Source organism: Bos grunniens, chromosome 18 (genome assembly GCF_055505025.1).
Source record: "Bos grunniens cultivar Pamir isolate PY7600 chromosome 18, Bosgru_T2T1.0, whole genome shotgun sequence".
Taxonomy (NCBI): Eukaryota; Metazoa; Chordata; class Mammalia; order Artiodactyla; family Bovidae; genus Bos; species Bos grunniens.
This window is the reverse complement of record NC_141182.1, coordinates 26,119,121-26,138,741: the sequence shown is the minus strand read 5'-3', so window position 1 is coordinate 26,138,741 and position 19,621 is coordinate 26,119,121. Positions and strand designations below refer to the sequence as shown.

The 19,621-nt window shown below is 44.2% G+C and overlaps 1 protein-coding gene across 1 annotated transcript; it reads left to right on the top strand.

Annotated features, from left to right (window-relative positions):
* Window positions 1–5,577: 5,577 nt before the first annotated feature.
* Window positions 5,578–18,886, top strand: CFAP20 (cilia and flagella associated protein 20). The gene is made up of 6 exons (XM_086350911.1): window positions 5,578–5,935; window positions 15,565–15,644; window positions 16,337–16,448; window positions 17,067–17,255; window positions 17,851–17,961; window positions 18,458–18,886. Exons 1-6 carry the CDS (start codon window positions 5,852–5,854, stop codon window positions 18,461–18,463), a joined length of 582 nt encoding a protein of 193 aa, XP_086207037.1. The 5' UTR covers window positions 5,578–5,851; the 3' UTR covers window positions 18,464–18,886.
* Window positions 18,887–19,621: the final 735 nt, after the last annotated feature.

The following is a 19,621-nucleotide window of genomic DNA, read 5'->3' as shown; positions in this document are numbered from 1 at the left end:
AGGATTCAGCGGTCTGCCAGTTGAGCACCTGTCATTCAGGTGCTCTTCATCTTTGCTCCCAGCTAAGGGGTGACTCCAGGCACAACTTCTCATCTCATCACTATACCTCCCCGTTCCTGTCAGCAAGGAGGGGTGAAGAACAGACTGCCCTCCAGTGTGAGGCAAGTCCCTTGTGTGCTTTACTGGCCAGGTGCTTGGGGTTCTGGCCTCAGACTGACATGAATAGATGCTGTCCACTGGTTTTTCACAAGTAACTAGGGCTTTTGTGCACTAATAGGGATTTTTACAGTTCCAGGTGGGTTTTTTTTAATATCTTAGTTATTAAACTGTATGATTAAAAGTCTAATTTGTCTTGTGTCTTTACAAATCCTGTTATAACTACCGACTGCTTTGTTTTGTATGTAAATCTGAACATTTATTTTGGTTCATCTTTGATCGATGTTCAGTTAATTCAAAACTTAATGGGATAAACCAGCAGTCCCCCCAATTTTTGGCACCAGGGACCGGTTTCATGGAAGACAATTTTTCCATGGACCGGGGGTGGGGGGTGGTTTCAGCATGATTCAAAAGCATTTTTTACACACTTTGTTTCTAATCTAATGCTACCACTGATCTGACAGGAGGTATCCGTACTGGTCTGAGGCCCAGAGGTTGGGGACTCCAGGGTTAAACTATACACGTTACCCACATACTTAATCTAGTTTCCTTAGACAGATTGAAAGTAAACCACATGTTTAATCTGTTTGATTTGCACAAACACTTCCCATAGTTTATATGAAAGACCTAAAATCTGCTGAAATCTTCCTAAGCATTCAAATACTAACATATCTAAGTCTAAACTCATAGATTTAATCAATCAAAATCTTTTGAACATTGTTTACAAACTTAATTAAACTTGCATAGCATTTTAAAATTATAATTACAGGTCTAGTTTCAAATTCCTTTAAGCATTTCAAATTAAATTCGAAGTACCAGATCCTCTAATCCTTTAAATGGGTTAACTATTTCAAATATCTTAAACAACAAAACATCACAATAATCAGAAATGTATTCCTCTGTTTGACATGTATTACTGACATTCTGTATTTGATCTACTTCCCATAATCTTGTATTTTGACACCTATGCCACCAAGGTGAGATATTCTGTCTAAACACAGGACTCTAATTCGTTCATGGCCAGAGATTCTGAGCTGGGCACAGAATTGGTTGCTGCTTCTGCAGTGGTTCTACCCTCCTGCTTGTATTGGGTTAGCCAAAAAGTTCATTTGGGGTTTTCCCATACAAGCTAATGTATGAAAAACGCGAACGAAATTTTTGGTCAATCCTATAGTAATAGTAATGGGATTCTCAAGACCACCTCGTATCTTTTCCCTCATGCAGTTACTTTACTTTTACATCCTCTGCATCTTTTAATGGCCTGATCAACCTCAGTTGAGCTTCTGCATACACTACTTAGATTGTAAGTACTACCTCATTAAATTCTGCTTTTTTTCATTTATTACTTTTTAAAACTGACTCATCCACCTTGCTCTAATCATAATCATTGAAGGAAGCAACATATCAAGATTTTTCATGTATTTAGTCCTTAGCTTTCTTGATGAAGAGAAAACAATCTTGAAGGAATAGAGTTGACCCTTGAACAACTTGGATTTGAACTACAGGGTTCACTTATATGTTGATTTTTTTCAATAATAAATACTACATGATCCACAGTTGGTTGGATCTGAGAATGCAGAACTGGCGATATGGAGGAAGCAGTCTATACAGAGGGACAATTATAAGTTACACACAGATTTCTGAGGAGTGAATTGGTGACCTTAACTGTGCTCTTCAAGGGTTGACTGTATAGTGTTTAATGCATGTTTCTGTGAGAGAGATAGGTGATTTTAGGTTAAATTTGTTCTACATTACTTTGAAAAGAAGGCAACGTCAGAGTTAACCATTTAGCACTAATCCATTCATTCATTCATTGTGTGTCTGTCATGCTGGTACTGTGGTAGGTGAGGGGATACGTGCCCAGAAGACACAGTCTGCCCCCAGAAGGAGCTTGCCGAAATCAAGTCTACAATAGGAGCAAACCCTCTCATTTATGTCCACCATATCTTTGATCAAATCATCAAATCATCTTAGCCAAGGCCATGATCATAGTAAACTTTGAACCCCCACATAAGGAAAAACTGAACACAGTTTTCACATGGATACTCACTGAGAACGAGTAGTTAAGAGAAGCAAGCACTTTCATTTTCTCCATCAGCTTGCTTGATTGATCTTGTTGGGTCCCTTCCAAGGCCCTGGCAGGGGCCTTAGAAATTATTCAAGTAGTTCATATGATTTTGTAAAATCTGCAAAGGTAAGCAGAAGATTTGAGTCTCATCAAAGCTGGATCAAAACAGAATTTCCTTCCCATCAGAAATAAAGTCAATAATGCAGGGTATATAGTTAAACATACCACATGTTTTTTCTCCTTTTTAAACTTACAAAAAAATAAGACTCATGCAAAATAGAACTGATCAATCCCTCTGTTTGGAGGGCACAAATAAGGAGCAGTACTACTAGTACAAACAGCAGCACATATGTGGGTAAAGTTGCATGCTTTATGAATCCATCAGTCATGATTCAATTCAGTTCAGTTCAGTCGCTCAGTCGTGTCTGACTCTTTGCAACCCCATGAATCGCAGCACTCCAGGCCTCCCTGTCCATCACCAACTCCCGGAGTTCACTCAGACTCACATCCATTGAGTCAGTGATGCCATCCAGCCATCTCATCCTCTGTCCTCCCCTTCTCCTCCTGCCCCCAATCCCTCCCAGCATCAGAGTTTTTTCCAATGAGTCAACTCTTCGCATGAGGTGGCCAAAGTACTGGAGTTTCAGCTTCAACATCAGTCCTTCCAATGAACACCCAGAACTGATCTCCTTTAGGATGGACTGGTTGGATTTCCTTGCAGTCCAAGGGACTCTCAAGAGTCTTCTCCAACACCACAGTTCAAAAGCATCAATTCTTCGGCACTCAGCCTTCTTCACAGTCCAACTCTCACATCCATACATGACCACAGGAAAAACCATAGCCTTGACTAGACGAACCTTTGTTGGCAAAGTAATGTTTCTGCTTTTCAATACACTATCTAGGTTGGTCATAACTTTCCTTCCAAGGAGTAAGCATCTTTTAATTTCATGGCTGCAATCACCATCTGCAGTGATTTTGGAGCCCAAAAAAATAAAGTCTGACAGTGTTTCCACTGTTTCCCCATCTATTTGCCATGAAGTGATGGGACCAGATGCCATGATCTTCGTTTTCTGAATGTTGAGCTTTAAGCCAACTTTTTCACTCTCCACTTTCACTTTCATCAAGAGGCTTTTTAGTTCCTCTTCACTTTCTGCCATAAGGGTGGTATCATCTGCATATCTGAGGTTATTGATATTTCTCCCGGCAATCTTGATTCCAGCTTGTGTTCATTCTAAGAAACACCTGGAGTAACAGGCAAATTTGGCCTTGGAATACAGAGTGAAGCAGGGCAAAGACTAATAGAGTTTTGCCAAGAAAATGCACTGGTCATAGCAAACACCCTCTTCCAACAACACAAGAGAAGACTTTATACATGGACATCCCCACATGGTCAACACCTAAATCAGATTGATTATATTCTTTGCAGCCAAAGATGGAGAAGCTCTATACAGTCAGCAAAAACAAGACCAGGAGCTGACTGCGGCTCAGATCATGAACTCCTTATTACCAAATTCAGACTTAAATTGAAGAAAGCAGGGAAAACCACTAGACCATTCAGGTATGACCTAAATCAAATCCCTTATGATTATACAGTGGAAGTGAGAAATAGATTTAAGGGCCTAGATCTGATAGAGTGAGTGCCTGATGAACTATGGAATGAGGTTCATGACATTGTACAGGAGACAGGGATCAAGACCATCCCCATGGAAAAGAAATGCAAAATATCAAAATGGCTGTCTGGGGAGGCCTTACAAATAGCTGTGAAAAGAAGCGAAGCGAAAAGCAAAGGAGAAAAGGAAAGATATAAGCATCTGAATGCAGAGTTCCAAAGAATAGCAAGAAGAGATAAGAAAGCCTTCCTCAGCAATCAATGCAAAGAAGTCAGTCATGATTAAGAAGACTCAAATATCCTATTCTCTTAATTACAAAATGATATTACAAAACTGCCTTAAATAGAAGTGGTCAGTGTATGCATGCTGTCACTTTAGTCATGTCTGACTCTTTGCGACCCTATAGATTGTAGCCTGCCAGCGTCCTCTGTCCATGGGATACTCCAGGCAAGAATCCTTCTCCAAGGGATCTTCCTGATCCAGACAACTAACTCAAGTCTCCTATGGCTCCTGCATTGCAAGATTCTTCACCCCTGAGCCACCGGGGAAGCCTGATCACAGTAGGCACCACAAAACTTGGATGCCCCACCTGGTGAGTTCTGAAGACTTTAAATATAGAACAGGATTTGGACTTTACCCAGGGTCGGAGAAGGCAATGGCACCCCACTCCAGTACTCTTGCTTGGAAAATCCCATGGACGGAGGAGCCTGATGGGCTGCAGTCCATGGGATCCGAAGAGTCAGACACAACTGAGCAACTTCATTTTCACTTTTCACTCTCATACATTGGAGAAGGAAATGGCAACCCACTCCAGTGTTCTTGCCTGGAGAATGCCAGGGACAGAAGAGCCTGGTAGGCTGCCATCTCTGGGGTCGCACAGAGTTGGACACGACTGAAGCCACTTAGCAGCAGCAACAAGTTAACAGGAGATGAGAATGTTGTAGGCTGACTGATATGGAGCCTGGAAGGAAGGCTGGAAACAGAGGGACTAGAAGTTCATACACTAGAGGCTGAGTGAATGATGGTTTCCAACATTTGATGTTTCTTCCACACTTGAAATATCATAGTTTATGTCTTTTAAAAACGGTTCTAAGAATTGATTAAAAAAACAAACAAACAACTGTTGATTCAACTCAACCAACTTTATTTTAATTGCATTAATGTCTGCATTTAAAGTTCAGACCTTCTTGTTTCTAATCACGTATTTAAGGCGGTAACTTTTCCTCAAGGATTGCTTTGACTTCATTCCGCGGGTTATGCTGCATATTCATAGCGACCCGGTCAATAATTAAAGCAATGATGCCTATAAGGCGTTTAGCACACTTACTGCGTAATACTGGTTAGCTGCTTTAACCTTATCCTGTACTCGGCCAACAGGCAATTATTTGTTAGTCTCAGGACTCCAGGTCCTGCCTTTCCCCACTTTTTTTCCGCTTCTAACTCCTCCTAGCCCCTAGTGGGCGGAACCTGGCCTTCACGCTCTTAGACTCCATCCCCTCCAGGTTCCCTTGACACCACGCAGGTGCAAACCCATTCTGTTATCCTGTCTCCTTCCGCTTTCTAAAAGCGGCTCTGGGACAACGATGGGAAAATAGTCCCTCGGCAAGGGCGTTCTTTTCCCAAGGAGGCGGCACTAGGGCGGGGCTTAAGAGCGAAAGGAACAGGAAGTCCGTAATCCCCGTGGCGGGATTGGGCTCTGCGCTCTGAGGGGGCGGGCTCAGGTGAGCGGAGGGATTCATCTCTGGCGGCGGGAGGCCCGCCGCCTCCATTTAAGGAGGGGAGTGCGGTGCAGGCGGCAGTTGCTGTGGTTTTCTGTGTTGGGGTGGTTTTGTTTTCTTGGGAGCGTAGCTTCACGGACTTAGCGTCCCGCGTCCAAGTCCAGGTGTCTGTGGCCGCCGATCTGGACGTCAGGGGCTCAGCTTCCCTTCTTCGGACCAGCCAGCCCCCTGTTTTGCCTTTGCCAATTGGTGCCCATATTTAGGTCGGCTTTGGCGAGGCTGAGAAGGCCGCCGGCAAGATGTTCAAAAACACGTTCCAGAGCGGCTTCCTCTCCATCCTCTACAGCATCGGCAGCAAACCCCTGCAGATCTGGGACAAAAAGGTCAGGGACTGAGGGCGGCGGCGGGGCGAGGTCTCGGGGCTGGGTCTGGGGTGGCAGGTAGTTGTGACGAGCTGGGGCCTGGGGGAGGCCTGGCGATCTCTGCTGTGCCCTGGCCCCAGCCTGGGGTGATTGAGGCGCGAGGTGAGGGCATAGTGTAAGCAGCGGAGGTGCATGTGGGGTGGGCGTGGCTGGAGTTTAAGTGTCCTACGGCCGTGGTGTGGACCAGTGTCTCTCGCCGCAGACTTGACGGACATGCGGTTCTTTAGCTTCGATTTCCCCACTTATATGGTGGGGTTGGTAGTACCCATCTAACAGTGTGAAAAGCGTCAAGTCACATGAGGTTGCTTTGGGAAAGTGCAGATGAAAGAAACTGCTGTTCACTGATTTCACAAGTATTTACTGATATCCTGTGTTGTGCCAGGCTCTGTGCTGGGCACTGGACACAGAGCCATTGTCCCAGGCTCCCTTATAGAGGCACAGCCAGAACTCGGTTATGTTTGGGTTTCATTCATTTGCTCCCTTCCTCTCACTGATCCCAACGGAGCCGGAATTCAGTGGTCTTTGGCACCTGCTCCACACTCACTGTGACTTGGGGTCTGTGCTGTGCCTTCAGTGACTGATCTCCATCAGGAAAATTGTAAAATGGTGACAAGTCTTGTCTAGGTTAACGTGCTCAAAGCCAAGTACAAGCCTCATCGTCTTTATTCAGGCATCCACTGGGTGATGCTTCCACTGACTCCAGAGGATGGTGACCCTGTCCACATTCTAGAGATGTTGATTAGGGGGCATGTGTGCCTAGCAATCTATGAGTTGGTTCTCACTTAACTACTGTGCTATTTCCTTTCTTATGCAAATTCTCAGTTTTCTGTACTTTTTTTAAAATAAAAGTTAATATAAAGCACTCTTACCATGGAAGACAGGTGACTTAGTACTGCACTCCTCCAAGGAAAATGGAGAGAGGTGGTATGTTGAATGCTGTTTTTATAGAGAAGGATGTGGGATCATCTAAATAAGCAGTTTACTGGCAATGAGGCCAACAATCTTGGATTTCATCTCAGAACAAGTCCTTGTTTTTGTCTTCCCACATCCACAGATGAAGGTTTTTCGGCCACAGAGAGACTGAGAACACAGACAGCCTTCTTTCTGCCTGTTGCTGCTACGGAATTCTTTATTCTGAGAGCAGCTTTTGGGGTGGTGTATTCACAGTGTCATTTTTATAAGACAGTTGAAAGATCTGAATGTAACGAGTTTGGCCTTATGCATGTGTGAGAAATCTGACCAGCTTCTCTTCTTTCACAGGGATTCTGTCCCCAAACTACATCTAATGCTGGGAATTGCTTTTTACACAAAAAAGCGGTTCCTTAGTTGCTTTCCTACATTACTGAGTTTGTCAGTTCCATGGTTTTGTTCACATTGGATTAAAAAACCTTGTAAACTCTGAAATTGCACCTCTACAAAGAGAGCTCAAAATGAGTGTACCTGGGAACTTTGTAAGCATGATGGCTTCTCAGCTGTTGTGGTGGTGGTTATTTAGTCGCTAAGTCGTGTCTGACTCTTTGCAACCCCATGGATTTTATAGGCAAGGATACTGGAGTGGCTTGCTTTTTCCTTCTCCAGGGGATCTTCCGGACCCAGGGATTGAACCCATGTCCCTTTCATTGGCAGGTGGATTCCTTACCACTGAGCCACCTGGCTTGCCTTAATTGTGGACTGTCCAAAGTCTGGAGAGAGTGGATTGTGTGCCAGTTGAAACAAAAGTGTCAGTAGGAGACAATTGAAATAGAGAATGGGACTTGATGTAGGAGAAGAGGTTTTCAGAGCAGGTCAAAGAACTTAAGTCCAATTCCAGTGTTAGAAAGGCTATTAAGAGTTCTATTAAGTGAAACTTCTATCAGAGTTGCCTTTTAACCCTTCTGGGCTTGATCTTTTGTGGTATGTTTTATTTTTCAAATGCAGTTTTTTGACTAGTCAACATGTTTACATACAGAATATAAAAGCAGAGTAACCATAGTGCACTGTGTCCCTTAACAACGCCACTAGAGGTCAGATGGTACCTTAATGACATAAACGTGTGTGAAAATATTGTTAGATCAACTGGCAGGGCTATGTGGAGTAAATTAAGCAGACATTTTGGCAAAGAAAACCTTTAGAGGAATTCTCATTTTAAGAGACATTCTTGTAATAGGGAGTTAAATGTTTCTACTCTTTTTATTTAGATTGAAAAAGTGTTTATCTGTAAATTTTTCCCCTTGGGACAAGGGAAGGAAAGGAAGGAAAAAAGGGGAAGTTTGGGGCCAGATCCATAGGCCTTGGTATATGTATATGTGTGCCTTTTCTCAGCTATATTACGAAGTCCTCAGACAGTGTTGGGAATCCAGTCCAGAAGGGGAAACGCTGGGAATTGATATACTTAACAAGGATTTATTGAGCAACAGCTAAGTGAGGCATTGTGTAGATTTGGAAAGATAGAGTTAGAGAAGACATTTTCCCCACTCCCATGATTCTGAATAAGGCAGAGTTATAATAAAGAAAGGAAGGATAGTCCACACTTACCTAGAAATGACCCTGCCTCCTGCCAGTAGGTGCATTTTGGCTATAACTGCCTGTTTTTAGTTATTACATATTTTGATTTCACAAAACTTTACTATTCTCCTTCCTGAATTTATAGAGAGAGTTTCTGTCATTTGTTTATAGTGAAAAACAGTCTTGGAAAAATTAGGTTTAGTTTCTGTTTAGGCTCTGTGTCTTGTGAATGTGAGAAGTGAATGCCATAGTCATACTCATTTTGTGGGTGTGGCTACATTTACAATATCTGCGTTTATCTGACACACTGAAGTTAGCCCTTCCCCCATGTCATCCTTCAGCTCTCAGCTTAAACATTATTTCAGTGGGAACTTCAGTTATGTCTCGGGTGTGCTCCTGTGGTGTTCTGTATCACACCGTATGGCAGTTGCCTATTTACTGTATATCTTCCGCTAGACTACAGGTTCCTTAAGGGGAAGACTAGTATCTCACCTGGAAACCCCAGTGCTGGGTGTTGTCGGACACCTTGAATTTGTGTCCTGGCTCTGACGTAATGTCCTGTGCTGTGTAACCTTGAACAATACTTCACTCAGTTCTCTCATCTTGTAATAACGCCACCTGCTTCTCCTGGTTATGATGATTAAATGAAGAGGTATATAAATGCTTAGCAACAGTTAGGGCATACAGTATTAAATAAAGCAGGGAACTGAGGCATTTGCTCAAGAGTAAAGGAATAGTTTATAACTGAGCCCAATATTCAGATGCCTAGAACAGGAAGTCCAGTAAATTCAGACTTCTGAAATTAGGATAATTTAGTCATTGTGCCATGGCTTTCCCAGTCCAAAACCTTAACATGGCTCTCAGGACACATAGCCTGTGGGCTGGTACTTGCTTAACTAGCTCTCCAGGCTCACCTCCCCATCTAGCAGTGACTTCCTACTGAGCTGAAAGAAGCCTCTCAGCTTCAGGCTTTTGCACTTGCCGGCCCCTCTGCTGGGACCCACTTCTTCTTTTCCGCCTTTATTAGTCTTAGGTCACAGCTCAAAGGCATTTCCTCAGGTTAGGTTAATTTATATCCACTTCCATTTCCTTTTCATCAAACTTGAAATTAGTTTCTCAGGATCTATATTCCTGGCTGAATGGTAAGCTTCCTGATAGAGACCTTTGTAGTTTTTCAAACCAAGAATTTAGGAGAAATTAGGGGCTTTCCCGGTGGCTCAGCAGTAAAGAACTCACCTGCAATGCAGGAGACAAAGGTTTGATCCCTGAGTTGGGAAGATCCCCTGGAGGAGGGCGTGGCAGCCCACTCCAGTATTCTTGCATGGAAAATCCCACTGACAGGGACAAAGGAGCCTGGGGGACTGCAGTCCCTGGGGTTGCAGAGTCAGACACTCCTGAAGTGACCGAGCACACACACACTGATGGCTTAGGGGGTAAAGAATCCACCTGCAATGCAGGAGACACAGGTTCAATCCCTGGGTCGGGAAGATCACCTGGAGGAGCAAATGGCAACCCACTCCAGTGTTCTTGCCTGAAAAATCCCACGGACAAAGGAACCTGGTGGGCTACAATCCAAAAAGTCACAAAGAGTCAGACAGGACTGAGTGACTAAACACAAACACATATCAGGGATTTCTTAACAATCCCTTAACTTCTGGGATCAGCAAATACTACATTATTAAAGGGCTCTTTATGTTTAATGTAAACATTACTTTTGATTTGTAAAGAAAATACCAGGAGATTCCATTCCCACTTAGACCGGTGTAAAACATATAACTTTTAGGCTTTACCAGCAATATCCTTAAAGTCTGCTACATGAGATTGATAATTCATAATAAACGTCTCTATCTTTCTTTCCTCTCATCTTGTCTTTTTCTCAGCTGCTGCTGATCCTCCACATTCCCAGAGGATTAGAACCATAGTTTTTGTGGTTGTTGCTGGAAGATATTAGATTCCCATTCAGTTCCTAATTTTAAAAATGAATGAAGGCTCTTTGCAGAAAAAAAAGTCCCCACACCCTAGTTTTTAATTAGCAAACCGTGTTAGCACACGTTAAATTAATGCAGTTTCCAATAGTAGACTTGAGAGCGTTTGGACATGAAAGTAGTAGCACTTTTTTTTTTTTTTTTTTTTCAGACTATCCCTGAGTCAGTCTGAGGATGTTCTTCATTATTCCAAGTGATAGCTTTTACTGTAATTGGGCAAAGGCCTGGGTTTTACACTTGCCCTTCCAAGGCATTGTTAGGAAGGGACTGGTTATGGTACACAGAATCATCTTTACTTTAAAAGGCTGCTTGTAAATGCAGAGTCGCCTGTCTGCTGTTTGGTTAGTCCCTGTTAAGTGCCGCAAAGGGAGAGAAGCCTTTGACCCGCTGGCGCCTGCAAGGCCCAGGCCTTGAGACCGCTATGCCCAGCTCTCCCCACAGAGGTCTCCCTCTGCCTGTTTTCTGACTTAGAGCCCAGCCCCTAGCTCAGGGTGGAAACTTTGCCGCTGAAATGGACAGCTCTAAAGGCTTAATGTAAATTGGAACATGTGTCATTAAGACTAGGATGCCAGATGGCCCAAGGGCTCAGCTGTCTGCCACGATAAGTGGGTGGGGCCAGAGGAGAGAAAAGTGGGAGTAGGGAGTGGATACAGCTCCTGTTATTTTTAAAGCAGCATTGGACAGCCTCCTCCCCATCCCAGTAGTATTTTCCCCGCCTCAGCGTGACCCTCCTCCCTGGGGCTTACTTTGGGAAAGAAAAAAAATCAGTGTTCTTTATTAGTTGCCCCAGCAACCATGGAAAGCCTGGGAGAGTGATTGCAAAAAAGGGCTTGAAGGCTCCCTTTTGCTGTCTGCAGAGGCTGAGACCCATTCAGATGGCTAATTGCTAGTAGCCTGGGGTTCTGAAGCTTCTAAAGTACCTCCAGCTCATGGGTAGGGGTGGGAGTGGGGGTAGGAGGAGAGGTGTTCATGAAATTAAAAAATGTAAGATTGGCTTTATTTTTTATTATTATTATTTTGGAGGAATGAAACACTCATAAGTCACACTGCAGGAACCTGTCATGAAATAAAAAGAATTAGCAAGTCAGAGGGCTTTCCCAATGGCTCAGTGGTAAAGAATCCACCGGCAATGCAGGAGATGCAGGTCGGATCCCTGGGTCAGGAAGATCCCCTGGAGGAGGTAATGGCAACCCACTCCAGTGTTCTTGCCTGGAGAATCCCATGGACAGAGGAGCCTCGTGGGCTATGGGTCCATGGGGTCGCAAAGAGTCTGACATGGCTGCAGCTACTGAGCACACACTCACAGCAATTCAGAAACAAAAGATACTTTCTAATTTAGATGAAGGAAGTAAAATAAAACCTACTTTCACCACGAGCAATAAATGCCGCCTCTTGCGTTTTATCTTCTTTTCACAGCGAGGCCTGCCTAGTGGCCTCTGAACTGGAAGGAGGTAAGGAAAGGAAGTTGATACTTTCTGAGGCCACGTATCTTATTATCCATGTTTGTCAGAAGCTGGACTGAGGAGGGGGTTGCTTCCTGGAAGACCTTGACAAGCTAAGGCAGTGACAGGCAGATTGCCAGGGAGGTTGGGAGGCCTTGCCCCAAATTGACCACCTCTCTTTCTCCTTTGATCCTAGTTTGAGAGCCTAGAGAAAGGTTTTGGGAGGTTTCCTACTCTTTAACTGCTCATATCTCTGGTTAATTGCACCCATCCCCACTCCACTCTTTTCTTCCAGTGAATTTGTATCTATAGTGCTTAAAACTTAATGAAGAAGAAAAATCATAATTCACTGAGAAATTAATTCAATTTGATTTTAAAGCTCTGGCAGCTTCTGATATGACCGTACCTGTGCTTTTCTTCTTTGAGGATTGAACTTTGCTCTTGGGCATAGCTCTATTTAGACTCTTCTCACCACTGGGCAGGTTAAAACTCTAGAGAAACTGGTGGGTATTCCTTCAAAAAAAAACTGCCTTTTCTCCTCTGGGTTTTTGAGTTTTTATGGGCTGCATTAACTAATTTTGTAAGAATTAAGTTTGTGAGTGTGGATGTTGATGTGAAAGAAATTTCTCTTAAGAAGCTCTGACAGTCCAGCTTTAACTTGCCTCTGGGCCAGAAGTCTGTAAGAATACACAAAGTCTGTTTTGGCTTTTAGTCTGTTGGCTTCTGCTTGCAGTATAAGGCATTGTTTTCTTCTATAAAGACCTGAGTGGTCACATTTACTGGAGTGAAGTCGTATGCTGTAAACTTTGAGATGGGCAGAAGGCAAGTTTCCTAACATTTCCTCCCTGTGTAATCTGGCAGAATTTTCTGAAGTTGAGGGAGGCTTCCTGTCCACTGTGATCTGAGAGACCATCCAGGATGTAAGATCTGAGGTCACGCTGCTTCTTTTTTCTTTTAATTTGGCTGTGCCAGGTCTTGTTTGCAACACCAGGGACCTTTCATTGTGGCATTCGAACTCTTGGTTGGGAGTTCACATGTGGGATCTAGTTCCCTGATAAGGGATCGAACCCAGGCAGCCTGCATTGGGAGTTCCACTCCTAACCACTGGACCACAGAGGTGGTGGTCCAGTGTGACCAGGAGGTCACACTTTTAAACAATGTTGGATAAATTGCAATGTGTTGCCTTTTAGCAATAGTAGTTTCTGGACCCTGATTGCTTAATTCTTTGTTTTTACCCATCTGTTTGGTTTGTTGCATTCTGTACCTTTTTAAGAAAGAATGAAGTTACTCTTCAGAGAATAATTAGTGGTGTGTTATAAAATTAGTGGGGTACTGTCAGTTCTTATCAATATGACTACATCATATTATATGGAAGAATTTCTGGATGAATTCCTCCTTTACCAGCGAGTCAGCCTGATTTTCCACAGCAGCTGTGGGCTAGCAAATAGAGGAGGAATATTGCCACTTTGGGAGCATTTATGTGGGGAATGAGGTGGGCAGTGTTGGCATGGGCTACACAGATCCAAGCCTTTGTGCTCTTAATCTCCTCTGGAAAGAGGCCCGGAATTCAAAGCAGGAGGGCACTGGATGTTGCCAGCTTTGATTGAGCTTCAATGTGGTGTCTGTGACTTGAGAATCCAGAAATGCTGCCTTGGCAGAGACCTGGGGCCCATGCACCCAGCATTCTGTTTCTGACAATGGGTCCTGAAGGGTGATTTGTGGGAAGGCATTCTTGATGCTGGCAACTGCACTGTCTTTGCGATATACCCTGGGATCTCTGGCCTCCCATAATAGTCCATGGTGGATATGTCATCCAGGAATTTTTTAAAAACCCTCCTTGAATCTCTTCAGATGTGCCAACTCTTAGCGTGACAAATTCCAGAAGTCAGCAAATATTTGAATGCTTAGTTGATGCCTAGCAGAGTACTGAGCATTGTAGAACATACAGTGTTTCATGCTCTATCCTTACCGTTGTGCTTATACTTTTTGGAGGCGACAAAATTCAGTTACATCTTGCAGAAAAAGATGGGCAGTAATACCCAATGTCACCTGGGGAATACCAAGCACACCACAAGTGGATCAAATTCACAGTAAACAAGCTCACAGAGGCTGAGGTCTCAAGACAGAATGCCATGTTACCAGTAATCCATGTTGAACAGTGTAACTGTCAGAGTCAGTACGGTATTCTCTCCCTATACGCAAGTCTGATGGCGAGCCACGTGATAATCACTGACTGTGACGGCGCAGGCAGCCGCTTTCCCTCTACCCATTAAGAGACCATGTGCTCACCTTTCCGGTGCATGCAGTTCTAACCCTGCTTGATCTTTTTCATGTGTTAGTTAATACTTTGAGCCTGAAGAGGCAGCCCCATCTCAGAAGTGCCTCCGTGTGCCTCTGTTCTGTCCATCTACAGTGCTTGAATGTAATACTTGAAGATAATTGTGCTTTCCTAAATAATTTTTGAGAGGAGGAGTCCATACTGCATATTGATTCCTCTCCATCATATACCCCTACATATGCCACAAACAGTGCAAAACAACGCAGGGTGAGGTGCTGAATCACGTAGTCTGGGCTGCATGAGCCAGAGAAGCAAATCAGAGAGAAGAGAGGTCAGTGTAGGCTGACAGTACTAAAGAAGGCGTCTGTGTGTGGCTCAGATGGGACTTGAGGTCATACTTGAAAAAGTAGAAACTTAGGGAAAAGAAGATATGGAAGCGTGAAGTCAGAGTAAACCTCGGGGAATAATATGTTCACTTTTGGGTTGCCAGCCTCCCTGTCAGTGACACTCAGCATTTGACCTTTCTGGCCAAAGAACCATCTGTGTGAGGCAGTATCGGGCAGTGGAAAGCCTGGCTGTTACTCCTGCCTTCCTTACTTAGGCCTTGTCATCTGCACTCCCTGCCTCTCAGTGTCCACATCTGTCAAGTGGAAACAACACCAATGACCTTGTGATTTTTTTTTCCACATTTATTTGTTTGTTTAATCTTTTGGCTGCACTGGGTCCTTACTGCTGCTTTCGGGCTTTCTGTGGTTGCAGCGAGCGGGAGCTAGTCCGTGCAGTGGACGGGCTTCCCATTGTGGTGACTTCTCTTGTTGTCGAGCACAGGCTCTAGGTGCATGGACTTCAGTAGGTGCAGCACAGCACGTGGGCTTAGTTGTTGCAGCTTCCGGGCTGTAGAGCCACAGGCTCATAGTTGCAGCTCATGGGCTCAGTTGCTCCACATCACGTGGAATCTTCCAGACCAAGGATCAAACCGGTGTGTCCCCTGCATTGGCAGGCAGAGTCATATACCAGGGAAGTCTGACCTTATGATTTTTGTTGTCGGTCTTATTAGGACTGAGATTGCTGTTGTTGTTAGGAATGTTCCTAGTGCTTAGCAGACACTTGGTAAACATTAGCTACATTGAAATTGAATTGATTTCTTTGGGAAGAAATTGGTCCTGATTTATAGATGGCCCAGCTATCTGCAGTTCCTGTGGTGGGTGATTGGGCCCTATCTAGAGGTAATTGCGTGGCTTATTTACATAGAAGCTTCAACATATCATGTCACAAACTTCTGTGTTAATGCCTCTTGGACTACTGTAGTTTTCTTTAAATAGTTGCATTCAGCCTTCGAAATCTTAACAAAATTTTTGCCAAATATTTCAGTACTCACCAGTTTAATTTTCTCCCTTGTAGGTACGAAATGGCCACATCAAAAGAATCACTGATAATGACATCCAGTCCCTGGTGCTAGAGATTGAAGGAACAAATGTCAGGTAGGTTGCCAGCCTGTTCTCCCAGAGACATTGTATTCCCAGAGGCAGCACATCACAGAGGCTGATAGCGGGGACTGCAGAGCGAGACTGTCCAGTGTGAATCCCGCTCTGCTGCTTAGGGCTCACCCTGGGCAAGTCACTTTATCCCTCAGGCTTCAGTTTCCTCATCTGTAAAATAGGAATAAGAACAATACATCTTCCTTAGAGAATTATTGTGAAGATTAAATAAGTGAATATATATAAAACCTGCTTAGCACATAGTAAGGGCTATGTAAGTCTTAGTTATTAATATTTAACCCCAGTGTTTTTGGGGGGAGGTTGAGGGTGTTACCAGAATCACCCAGTGGGTGGTCAGTGTAGTTTTCAGTGTTACAGTGGTCTTGGTTTTGGTTTTCTTTCACTTAATAGTTTCTTAGAACAGAATTAAATCTTTTCTCACTGGAAGAACTTCATCCGATCTGCTGGCCTGGCTTTCGCTTTTCAGATACTTTCTTCTTGGTATCTAGCGCTGTGTTAAGCTTTTGTTTCAGAGTCTGGCACTTTTTTTAGAAGCATTAGCTTAACTTAAGGGTTAAGGGATCTTTGGATCTTTTAGATCTGCTTTCCAGCTTACCGTATTGGGCTGTTACTGCTTTGCCTATCACAAAGGAAGAGGCTGGTGGTGTGTTTATTGGTGTTTCCTCTTTCTACAGCACCACGTATATCACATGTCCTGCAGACCCAAAGAAAACACTGGGAATTAAACTTCCCTTCCTTGTCATGATCATCAAAAACCTGAAGAAATATTTTACCTTTGAAGTACAGGTAAGCATATGCATGTGAATCTGTACACTCTCGACTATACCAGAGAGGTGGCTGGTCAATTTATGGGAAAAAAGTAACCGTAGGAAAGTATCTTTATCCTTTTGAATGTATTCTTTTCTGCCTCTGCTGTACACTTGATTCTGCCATTATTATTATGACATAATTTCAGTATTAGTAATCTGAGTTTCATGCCAAGTTTTAAAAGAAGCAGTAAAGCATCCAGAAAATCTAATCAATAGTTCAAAGATTTCAAAGCTTGAGGATTGGAAGAGTATCTATCTGGGAAGTTACTATTTAATATCAGGCTGGCTATTGTTGGTCTCTAGTCTAGCATTTTTAATTTTTCAAAGGGAAGAATGTTTATGGAATCATGCTATGGTCTGAGGGCCTGATGCATGTGTCATATGTCATAAGCAGCTGATGTCGTCCTGGCAACAGACAAGATAAACTCACTATTTCCGGGCCATCTGCATCCAGTGTGACCCATGTGGGTCTGTTTATTCTCCCTTGGGTCTCAGCCTTGGGAAACCAGGCTGTGGGAGTTTCAGGTCCTGGTCTTACCAAGGTTGTTTGCTCCAAGATGGAATTACTGTGATTCTTCCTCTCCATATTTCGTAGGTACTAGATGATAAGAACGTGCGTCGGCGGTTTCGGGCAAGCAACTACCAGAGCACCACCCGGGTCAAGCCCTTCATCTGTACCATGCCCATGCGGCTGGATGACGGCTGGAACCAGATTCAGTTCAACCTGTCAGACTTCACTCGGCGGGCCTATGGCACAAATTACATTGAGACCCTCAGGGTGCAGGTACTGGCTCCTTTTCAAGAGGGAGCCCCAGATGGGAGAGGGGGCTGCACTCTGTTTGCTCCGAGCTTGTGACCTAGGTGGCAGAACTCTGTGGCTTTCTGGCTAGAGTTCCCAAGTCACCGTCCAAGGGGCTTTAACCTCAGAGGCTCAGGACCTGTTCAGGCATCGGCTCAGCAATAGTAGGGAGTGTGGGGGTGATGTAGTCACTAAGTTGTGTCCAGCTCTTGCAACCCTATGGACTGCAGCCCACCAAGCTGCTCTGTCCACGGGATTCTCCAGGCAAGAGTACTAGAATGGGTTGTCATGCCCTCCTTCAGGGGATTTTCCTGACCCAGAGATCCAACCCACACCTGCATTGCAGGCGAATTCTTTACCGCTGAGCCACCAGGGAAGCCTCATGGTGGAGAATACAACAAGCAACTTCTCCCTCTTGTCAGAATCTCCGCCTAAGCCAAGCTGAGGAGATGCCAAAGAGATGACGCTTGTGACAGCACCATGCAGGGTGAGGGGGCTGGAGGAGAGTCAGGAAAAAAAGGAAGACAGTCATTATTTGCCTCTTACTTTAAGAGACTTATTTTAAGTCTTGCATCCACAGATCCATGCAAACTGTCGCATCCGACGGGTTTACTTCTCAGACAGACTCTATTCAGAAGACGAACTGCCAGCAGAGTTCAAACTGTATCTCCCAGTTCAGAACAAGGCAAAGGTGAGCCGGCTTTCCTCAGAGGAAGGCCAGATAGTGAGTTGGAGAAACTGTGTCCCCGGAAAGGGCTCCGTTCTACAAGGTCAGGTGCAGACCCTCTCTCTGTTGACATGGAGTATGGAGGGCCTTTACATCAGAAGATCTTAGGCCTGCTACCAGCAGGGAGTCAGGAATAATCCCATGAGCTGCTGCCTCACCTCCGTGAAGTGACCCTGCCCCTTTGGGGGCATCCTGCTTCTTCCTGCTCCCAGGCCTTCCCTGAAGAATATCTTCCATCTGAACCTCTTCATCAGCCCCAATTGTTATCAGCCGACCCCTCCCCTCTGGCACAATGACGGGCGCTTCTGGGCCTGCCCACTGCTGACACGTATGCACTGCCCCGTGGGCCAGCATCCCCTTGAGTGTCCCTAGGGGTAGGGGGTCGCTGCCATTGACCATCTATTTTCTAATAACTTAAACTGATGCATTTGTTCTTTTTTTTTTTTTCTTTTCCCTTCAGCAATAACTGGAACGCAGCTCAAGGGATAGACCCTGGATATGACTCTTGGTTTAAAAAGGAAACTATCTGGAGGACAATGCAAAAAAACAGATATTTGTATTAGTTCACTGTGCTGTGATTCTTTTACCTACTGTTTGGCATCCCTCGTCGTGGACGCCAGTGACTATGCCATGCGTTGTAAGTACAGTGGGGGATAAGCCGTCCTTTGATACGTGAATGCTGGAGTGTATCTCACTGCCTGCCTTGATGTGTGGGGAGAGAGATTTACCACGAATTTACAGAATTAAAGATGGTCCTGTAAGGCAGTTTCAGACCGATATTTCTTCCTACGGTTTGTTCTTTCTTTTATATGTTATCTAAATATATGTATATGCTGTGTAGTGCTCATAATCTGGAAATGAATAAAATGTTATATTCTTGGTTTGTAAATTTGTTCTTGGTTTGTGTGTTGGTTTTTTTTTAATTGGTGACATTTCTCTTTCTTTATGGTATGAAAATAGAACTCTTTGTGAAGAACATCCCATACATTCATGTGGTGAAGTAGCTTGCAGTAAGCACTGAAAGAACAGGACATCTATAGATGCTGATTTGGAACAACTCCCAAGATAAACTAAATGGGAAGAAACATGAATAGCATATCACCTAGAATCATCTTATTCTGGGGGAGCGGTTCTCAAGTGGAGCTTTAGACAAAACGGCATATATGCCAGATTGCTCTTAAACCCCCTGGGAAGGTGTCACGTTGAAGCCTCACTTGCGCTTGTGTGACCATCAGCACGTCCAGTGTTCCTCAGCATTGGAACGGATCACCGCCTCCTTGTTTGAGCTCCAGATGAAGTACTTGCCTTGAGTTTAGGAACCTAGAAGAAAAGTGTTTTAAAAAACCACTGGACTCACTTGAAAGAACTGACATCTTAACACCACTCTCCCAGCTCCCAGTTACTCTAGGGCATGTGCCTGGGGCTAGTGAAATGACCCTGCCACAGACAGCTGAGTTTACAAAAGTTGACCCCTTAACACAACTCTACCGTATGGAATATTTCTGGAGGGAAAACAGTTTGGGGGCGGAGAAGAGCCTATGTAACTACACCTGCAAGATCTCACAGGATGCATAAGAACTGTGCAGTGATTACTACTGGAGAGAATGGTGCTTTTGCTTATATA

Coding starts and splice junctions, on each gene's coding strand:
- CFAP20 (XM_086350911.1), top strand. CDS start 5,852: ATGTTCAAAAACACGTTCCAGAGCGGCTTCCTCTCCATCCTCTACAGC. Junction 5,936..15,564: donor TGCAGATCTGGGACAAAAAG/GTCAGGGACTGA, acceptor TCTCCCTTGTAG/GTACGAAATGGCCACATCAA. Junction 16,449..17,066: donor ATTTTACCTTTGAAGTACAG/GTAAGCATATGC, acceptor CATATTTCGTAG/GTACTAGATGATAAGAACGT.